At 32.5% G+C, this 9410-nt stretch overlaps 1 protein-coding gene across 1 annotated transcript; it reads left to right on the top strand.

Moving 5' to 3' along the window:
* The first annotated feature begins 935 nt into the window (after positions 1 to 935).
* On the top strand, positions 936 to 3057 carry LOC110695859 (protein FAR1-RELATED SEQUENCE 5-like). Its single transcript, XM_021873084.1, has 2 exons — positions 936 to 1564; positions 2043 to 3057. The coding sequence occupies exons 1-2, from the start codon at positions 936 to 938 to the stop codon at positions 3055 to 3057; spliced, it is 1644 nt and encodes a 547-aa protein (XP_021728776.1).
* The last annotated feature ends 6353 nt before the right edge of the window (positions 3058 to 9410 follow it).

The following is a 9410-nucleotide window of genomic DNA, read 5'->3' as shown; positions in this document are numbered from 1 at the left end:
TTCCTAATTTGATTTTTATGATAAATTAGGGTTTATATTGTATGATTTCGGAGTAAATGATTTTTGGGTAAAAATTAGTTTTATGTAAAGATTTAATTGAAAGGGTAAGTCGTTTCGAGTAATACATTGATATCTATGTTGTGTTTGGTTTTGTTTGTTTTTATAATTGTTGCTTGTGAGGGTTGAATATAATTGAAGGAGTGTTGCTGGGTATAATTGTAATGGAATCAATTTTTAAATAAAATCGAGGTGTGTATGTTGTTAATAATAATTTATTTATTTATAGGATCTTTTTGTTATACATTGGGTCATATAGTCAATATAAAAAGAAAATATTATTTTGCAGTATCTTTTTATATTTTGTAGCATATAAAATAATACTGTTGTGTGTTTGACAGTGTGGCAGTGTAATGGAAAGTGAAAACGGGGCCTCTCGTTTGAACATTGATCTGAATGTAGTGATAAACGACGCGGTTAGTTCTATCGGAGATGTAGAATCAAACGATGTGACTGATAATATTGGGGAACTGCCATTCGATCTTAATGAAGATGTTGAGGTTAATAGCATTGGTACTGAAGAGGTAGATGTGGAGGCTAATAGTAATATTAATGGACATGATTCTCAGAATGATGATGTTGAGATTAATAACACTGGCAATGAAGAGGCTGATGTGGAGGTTAATTACCATAGAAATGGACATGATTCTGAGAATGAAGATGATGAGTTTAATATCATTAACAATGAAGAGGTAGCTGATGTGGTTAACAACATTAGAAATGGACATGATTTTCGAAATGGTTCAAACGGTGAAGAACAACAAAGTCGTACTCCAGCAGTGGGTATGAATTTTGCAAGGGGTGAAGAATTTACAAGGTTTTGCCATATGTATGCTTTTGAGAAAGGGTTTTAATTTTTTGTTCGAACATGTATAATAATGGACGAGTTTCGTGAAAAAGGAGTACATCATCGAGGTGTTGGGGATAAGGAGCCTAAAGACTACATGATGTCTCGTATTAGACTGCTGTGCAAGATGGGTACGAAAGATAGGAGGAAAAAGAAAACTGGAAGGAAGATATCAGGACCTCCTCTAGGGTGTAAGGTTTTTGTTGAGGCACGTTTGTCAGTTGATGGTAGGATGTATATTAAGAATTGTGAGCTGTCCTATAATCATGACCTATTTCCAAATGATAGCCGGCTTATGGTGAACTATCGGGGCATTGATGATGGTGCTCATGAGAGCATGGTTTTAAACGACTCAGCTGGAATTTCAATGACCAAAAGCTTCAACTCTATTGTTATTGCAAGAGGAGGACAACAGAATGTAACTTTTAACAAGAGCGATTTGAGGAATGCAGTAAACATTGTTCGGCGACGTGTCTTATTTGGTGGGGATGTTGACACTGTACAAGAACATTTTAAAAAAATGGCAGAAGCAAATTCAGAATTTTATAGTGCAATCCAAACAGATGGAGATGGCAAACTTTTAAATGTTTTCTGGGCTATGCAAGGGCGCGTGCGCAGTACAAAGACTTTGGAGACATTGTTTCGTTTGATAACACATTTGTGACAAACAAGTAAAAGCTGCCTCCACTAGATTTGTTTCGTTTTTTGTATGATTTAAATTAGTTAATACAACTTTTAAGATTAAACAGTCAAACTATTTAAAGAGTCGTTTTATAATTTACAGAATCTGGTTATTAATTAAAACATCTGATCTTGTTTATAAATTATTGAAAGCATTAAGTTAACATTTTATTGAATATGTTTTTAATTAAAAGCATCATGTTTAATTAATTTGTAAAGTATAGAATTAAAACATATTACCTTGTTCAGGTACTGTCAGAGTCGTTTTATAATTTACATAATCTGGTTATTAATTAAAAAATCTTGTTTATAAATTAAGACAACCGTACTTTCAGGATTTGTGTGTATACATTATTAAAAGGATTAGATTAATAATGTATAGGATATGTTTATAATTGAAAGCATCATTTTGAATTATTTTGTAAGTTAATGAATAAAAATCTATTACCTTGTTCAGGTACCAAATGCCATTTGCTCCTTTTGTTGGCTGCAATCATCATGGGTCGTCCATCATTTTAGGTGCAGCCTTAGTTTCTAATGAAAATTCAGAAACATTTGAGTGGGTTTTTAATCAATGGCTGCAGTGTATGGGGAAGCCGCCAAAAGGCATCATCACCGACCAGTGTAAAGCTATCGGTAAGGCGGTTAAGAAGGTATTTCGTGATGTGCCACACCGGCTTTGTATATGGCACATTCTGCAGAATGCTCACAGGAACCTAGGAAAATTAGAGAAATTTACCGAGATACAAGCTGATTTGAAAGTTGTCGTGCATGATTCGCTGTGTATAGAAGAATTTGAGGATTCTTGGAAACATATGGTGACAAAATATCGGTTGCAAAATAACGATTGGATCAATGACACGTTCGAGAATAGGGAACATTGGGCCCCAGGTTTTTGGAGAGGCAGTTTTTGGGCGGGGATGTCATCTACCCAACGGAGTGAAGGACAAAACCGATGCATTAAAGGATACGTTAGTTTGAACACTGGGTTGTTTCAATTCATGAATCAATTTGAACAAAGCAATAAAAAGAAAGTTGAAGATGAGAAGGATTTGAATTTCCAATCACACAGTAAACCTTATCATTGTGATAACACAATTCTTGTGGAGTGCGTATTTAGCAAGGCGTACACCAATAAAAAATTTCTGGAGGTAAGGGATGAGGTGATAGGTCTAAGGCACACAAATGTGTTGAGGACAGGAAATGATGGGAGTAAAGTTCTGTATGAGGCAGAAGAGAAGATTCCTATTCCCGTGTGGAAATCACGGCGAAAACTGTTTAAGGTTTCTGTGGACAAAGATAAAGGTGAATTTTTATGCTCATGCAAACTATTTGAGTTTTGTGGAATACTTTGCAGACATATTATCAGTGCCATTGAGAAAGAAGACATTGATTTTATTCCTTCGAAATACATTCTGGATCGTTGGAGGAAGAGTGTAGTACGGAGTTATGAAGGCATTAGTGTGTCATAATACGACCCTAATGATTCTATTAAGCAAAAATGCAGAACAAAATAAATGTCAGACATCAATACTTGTCATCGTTTGCCATGCACAGCGAGGAGACACTCCAATTGTATAAGGAAGCAACAAACAAAATTCGTGCTACTCTTCAAGCTGTAATTGGTATTCGATCCATGATTGGTGGACAAGACTGGTCAGACCCTTCAATGAACAGGGTGTTTGGCCGGCGCAGGCTTAGGCCGAAGGAGCAAAACCAACAAAATCTTCAACGGAATGCAAAACCCCCCAAAGAAAGGAACATCAAGGATCCAGTAGTCAAAAGAGGTTCAGGAAGGGCACAGACTTCAAGGAACAAACACCCTTCAGAGAAAGGGAGTAAGAAAAGGAAGAAGAAGAACAGCCAGGTACAATTGTTTTGTTGTTTGTGAGTCAGATGGTTTGAAATACACGTACTTAGTATTTTTTTTCAATTACTGGTATCATTTACAACTTATTTTTTCAAAAAATGCCTATGTTGTAGGAACCTGGTGATGAAGGTGAGGATGATGATCCTTTTCACAATGGTATATTTGTTGATACAAACCAGATGTATGGAGTAAATCCGCAGCAGCATAATGGTAATATGAGCTCTGTAACGGTGCTCAAGTTCAGTATGGTTCTGTTGACCCTCGAGGGTTTTACCAGTACAACCCATACGGTGGGCTAAATCAAGGCCCATGTGGACAACTATTTCAACAGCCTGGAACACATATGAACTTCAGTAGTTTTGGCAGCGGCGTTCCTAGACATGCTGGCATGAATTCTCAGAATACTACTTAACAATCGAATGTCAATCCCCACATCCATCCATTGTTTCTGGGTCGATTTTCTAAGTGATGTGTTGTTTTTGAATCAGTAATCGAATTTATACTTCTGATCCTGTTAATACTCTTTTGATGATATTTTAACGTGGAAAATACTTTTTAATTGAATATGATGCTCTTAGATGTGTAAAAAAGATTTTGATATTGTGGTGGGGTTCTCAGATTTTCGTACTTACACAACTTACACCCCGAGATGTTTAAATTACGTGTAGTGACATAACGTTGATATATAAAAGTACTAATTATGGAATATAGGAAAATAAAATGTTTTGTAGGTAATCAAGAGTGAATTTGTGTTGAATATTATCAGCATATTTAAATAAGTATTTTAAATTATAAATAAATCAAAAAATCAAAAACATGGTATAGTCAGGAATTAAACTTGGCTCAATTGTGACTAGTAAGGACATATAACCAACTACACCAGAGGGTATCAGCACACATTTCATAGTATTACTTATCAATTTGTACCATATTATTACATCTATAAAAGTAGGGGGTGATTATACTATATAGAATATGACTCCGTAAATGTTAAAAGGATGTTTATTTACGTTTGGGATGAAAATTGATATTGAGTTAATTTGTCATTTTCAAGAGCTCTTACTATTTAATTGCATCATTTTGTAATTGTTACAGTCGAATTAATTTTTTAATTTTATCAAATAATTCACAAAATTTTGTAACGGTTGCATATTGATGTGAAATTATGACCATTATTATTTTGAGAAGGAAATTTCTAAGTTATTATGTTGGTTGGGTTTGTTTAGCAAACAGAATTTTGATGTTGATGTCAAATAAATGTATGTGTTATATAAGTTTCAATATGATCTAGTTTATATTAAAATGATTCTCTTTAATGCATAATGATCATTACTGCTTCATGGAATTATGCGTAGGGTTTAGGGTTAAGGGTTTAAGGTTTAGGGTTTAGGGCTTAGGGTTTAAAGTTTAGGGTTTACGGTTCTAAGGTTATATTACTATTATTTGGTCTAACAACAAAAAATAACCATAGTTTATGTAAACTTTTTGTTCTATGATTGGCATCGTTTTGTAAAAGGATCAGTTTATAGAGGTGTCAGTTGCTTTTATAGAGATAGTAATGATTTATTAAAATTGATTATTAAAACAACATAATGTTTACCTATATAAAAATTTAGTTTGTTGTCATTCCCTATGTCAATATAAATATAACAATTGATGTTTTATTAGGGAATTCAACACTTTATGTTAAGGGTACCCATTCGGTTTTCGGTTTGGATTTACTCCAAATACGAAATATCATTTGGCTTACAATTTTGAAATCCTATCCGATCCGAATTTATCTTTTGATCCTATCAGTTCGAATCAGAATTAATATCCGATTATTTGAATCCTATAAGAAATCCAAATTTTATAAACTTTTAATATTAACAAACGGATTCAAAATCACGAGTGAAATAAAAAGTTTAGCGTAAAGTCATTGATTTATTGTATGTTTTACTCTGTCCGTCTCTTTATGAATGTCCACTATCTCGGTATTTTTCTATAAATAAATGATAGAAAGTGGACATTACTAAATAAACAGCAGGAGTACTGCATGTTTTTTGCTGAATTAGAAAGAACTTATAAATTCGTTATTCTATTCAAGATTACTTATGTAATTAGGTTTTCGGTTTGGGGTGGATAGAATCCGGGTAAGTTCGATCCAATCCGGAAATCCGAATTAAAGAAATATCTAAATCAATCCGATCTTATTTGAAGTTCGTGTGTGATCAGAATTGATAATTCGGTTTATATTGAATTGGATTTAGGTTTTTTTACCCGAATATGTACACCCGTACTATATGTACTCTAATAACACGTGTTAACAGAGACATAAATTGTAAATATATTTAATTCTTATACACAATCTTTGTCTTTTTTGGTATTGGAATTATACCTGTTAGTGAGAACCCGTGATATCTCCTGAATTTATTAAAATACAAGGATTTAAAGGCAAGCATCAAATAGTAATTAATTAACTTAAGGTTAATTTCAGACCTAATTGATGTATTATTAGAAAACCTAATAATAACCTTTTCATATTTGAATTATAATAAAATTATAATCCTAGAATTATAATCCTAGAACTATAATCCTAGAATCGTTCCACTGTTTATAAAATTATAATCCTAGAATCGTTCCACTATTTATAGCATCACATTAATGAGATTGGTTTACATTCATTTGTGTGTTTTACCAAATATGGAGCACATTCTCAATTTTTCCTGTGACATCTAAGTCTGTTTTCCATTATTGTATTCGCTTTAACAATTAATAATATCCGTGTGTTTGCATAGTTGTAGGTTTTTTAAAAGTTGGTTTTAATTTAACAGTTAGAATACATCAATATTCTAAATACGAAATCTTGATATGTATTTAGAAGATCATATTTGAATTTTTAGAAACATAAAGGAAAATAAAAATGTATTTAAACAGAACACATTATTATTATCACTGCGAATTCTTGGAAAAAAAAAACCAACGTAACAAACAGTGCTTCCAGCTTAAGGCTACCATAGAAAAGTTAAAACATAGGTACTTAAAATAAAACACAATTAAGTTAATTTAGTTAACCAAACTTGTACTGACTTAGAGGCACAATTTTGTAAAATCGTCTTCCCCCGCAACAGCTCTACCATCAACCAAATTGTCATTCGGTACAGGCCATGCATGTTGATGTTGTTGTGGATCGGTTTCCTTATGCTTTTCCAACGCCATATTTGATATGTCGACCCTTATTTTTTCAACCAGGACTCCAAGCTCTTCACGTCTTTTTTCGGTCGCTTGTACTTGATTGCAAGCCTCAATGAAACGACCTTGCAAATAAGATAAAGTGTGCTGCAAACCAGCCAACCTCAAATCTGATTTCGTAGTAGATGATGAAGAGCTACCTGGGTTTGCCATTTTACAGGTTAGTTTAGCACAATTACTATTTTTAGGATTATGTTAAGTAGTTGAACCAACTTTAAATAGAGGTTGTGAATTGCTTCACCTTACCCTTATGGGGAAGGTGCACGTCCCTTCATTGCCTTTTAATTATTACTGTTTTAAAAAAAAAACTACAAATACCACTATTAAATACACACCAAACTTTTCATATGACATTTTTTTTAATTTAATTTTATTTTCTAACAAAAACTTTTCATATTATCCTTCATCACAGTAATTTGTAAATGTATAATTACTTTTTATTTAAAAAACAAACGGAAAATAAATTGAAAGAACTACACTTTGTTGTTAATAATAAAAAATCGAAAGGGAGAACAATTAAATGCAAGTATTCAACAGACACAATAAGACTGATGTGTAATATTCAATGTTAACGATAGATATTAGACGCGTCCATTGAAGAATCCATTATTTGATTTATTTTTTATTGTAATATTTTAATTTTTTTTAATAAACGTAGTTAAAGGATTTGGGATTTAAAAGAATCATTTTCTTATTTAAGAAATCATTATTTAGTTATATATATATATATATATATATATATATATATATATATTAGAAAGAGGGTCATGTAATAATTATATACATGAGGCAATTCTGGCATAGAAGACTTATTTTGTCCCAAAAATTAATTATACACATATAACTTTTATTGACGCATATTTATTTCGAAGCGTTTGACTAATAGTCCGTTTTTATTTTGGTTATTTTTATTGTCAAAATTTATTTTGTAGAATAATTTTTGAATATACGGAATATGTCTATTCAATTAAAAACAAGACATGTGGTACGATGATGTTAAAACTGCGAAACGGATTATTATTAAGGATGAAACTTGGAAAACAACAGAAAATGACTTGGTAAAGGGAAATGGAAAAAAAAAACCAAAAAATGACTACTTTTACTCATCAGCCTTTTTTAGTTTTAACTAAAGAGAATGCAAACGCTTAACATCATATCATTGACATCGGCTAATTGGTGGCCATCTTCAATCCTTGATAAACCAACGTCTTTCCGGCCATGTGTTGTAAACCCTAGTCTTCCGCATTCCACCGTATGTGTTTATGAGGTATCTGATCCCTCTTGATAATGCGCGATACCTCATAGGAGTACTCCAGTTGTAAAATTCGCAATCCATTAATTCCTCAAAGCAACTGTGTTTGACCCCGCAAGTAGTTATGTTGACTCTTACAAGATCCTTGCAGCAAAATGACTCTAACTGAGTGTAGTCCACATCTTCATTAGCATTTATCCTTATACCTACAAGCTTATTGTATTTGGAGTTCAACGACATTAGATTTAGGAGGTAGAAGATTTCATTAATTTTTGGGTACACATGCTTATGGAAAATTGTTTCCCATGTACCAAATTTTTCGTGATCCGGGTAGTATGGCTCTTCTTGATTTGGAGATGTCATGGTTTAAAGGACAATGCTAAAAAAATATATATATAAATATATATATGTATTGTGGACTTTTGGCAAGTGAGATGGATAGGTGTGGGTGATGGATGTGAAACAATTATTTGTAGGGGATCTCACTTTTGGAAGTTAAAAGGGTGTATTTTAAAAAAAAATATTTTATGTAAACCCCAAAATAACGTATAAAATTATTTTAATGTAAACTTAATAAACTTTAAATATTTTAATTTGGAAAGTTGAATAAAGTAAATTGTTAAATGGAAGGGCTGTACGTATTCCGATAATCCAGAGAATGTAAAAGAGTAATTATTGATGATGTTATCTAGACATCTGTTAAATTTATGTCTACGTTCAACTTCGTAATTTGTATGACTGTTAATCTCTCAAAATTATTGTAAAGTTTGTGATACTTTATATTTCAAATTGATACTATAAAAAATATCTAATTCTGGTGTTGTCCGAAATTTGATTATGAACGGTTTTTTTTTTTTTTTTGACACAACGGTTCTTTAATTAATATAATTATGTTATTTTAAATTAAATTATTGAGGTGACGAAAATAAATCATTCTTATAAATGGCGAGTCCAGTAATTGTAGGTTTTAATCAATACCACCCCTATCCTCATACTTGCCACCTATACATAATTTTCTTTTTGTATTCCCATCATATTTTCTCCCTATTTCTTATGGAGGAAGATGAACCATACTATCCAGACCATGAGAAATTTGGTGACTGGCCCGTTATTTTTTCTAAGCATATTTATCCTAAGATTCATGAGATTTTTCATCTTATGAATTTGTTACGGCTTAATTCTGATTGGAACTCTTAAGTCGGAAAAAGGATCAATGACAACAAAGATGTCGATTGGGCGCAGCTAGAAAAATATTGTTGTCAGGATATTTATGACAGTCCTTGTGGAGGGCATGAGAACCTTCCCAACATGAAGCAATGTGGAACCTGTAATTGGACGGTGCCATGGAGAGGGGAGGCTTTTGACTCAGGAAAACGATACCTCATTCAAACTTATGGTGGGATGATGAAGCGACGAGTGTTCGATGCATGGGAGTTCAAGCGATCTTTTTGAAGAAATAATAGACCATAAAA

This window comes from Chenopodium quinoa, unplaced genomic scaffold (genome assembly GCF_001683475.1).
Source record: "Chenopodium quinoa cultivar QQ74 unplaced genomic scaffold, ASM168347v1, whole genome shotgun sequence".
NCBI lineage: Eukaryota > Viridiplantae > Streptophyta > Magnoliopsida > Caryophyllales > Amaranthaceae > Chenopodium > Chenopodium quinoa.
The sequence above is the reverse complement of the archived record's forward strand: the minus strand, read 5'-3'. Positions and strand labels throughout refer to the sequence as shown.

Excerpts from the sequence above, each read along its gene's own strand:
- LOC110695859 (XM_021873084.1), top strand. The coding sequence starts at position 936 with ATGGACGAGTTTCGTGAAAAAGGAGTACATCATCGAGGTGTTGGGGAT. Across the intron at positions 1,565-2,042 it reads TTTCGTTTGATAACACATTT|GTACCAAATGCCATTTGCTC; the intron begins GTGACAAACAAG and ends TACCTTGTTCAG.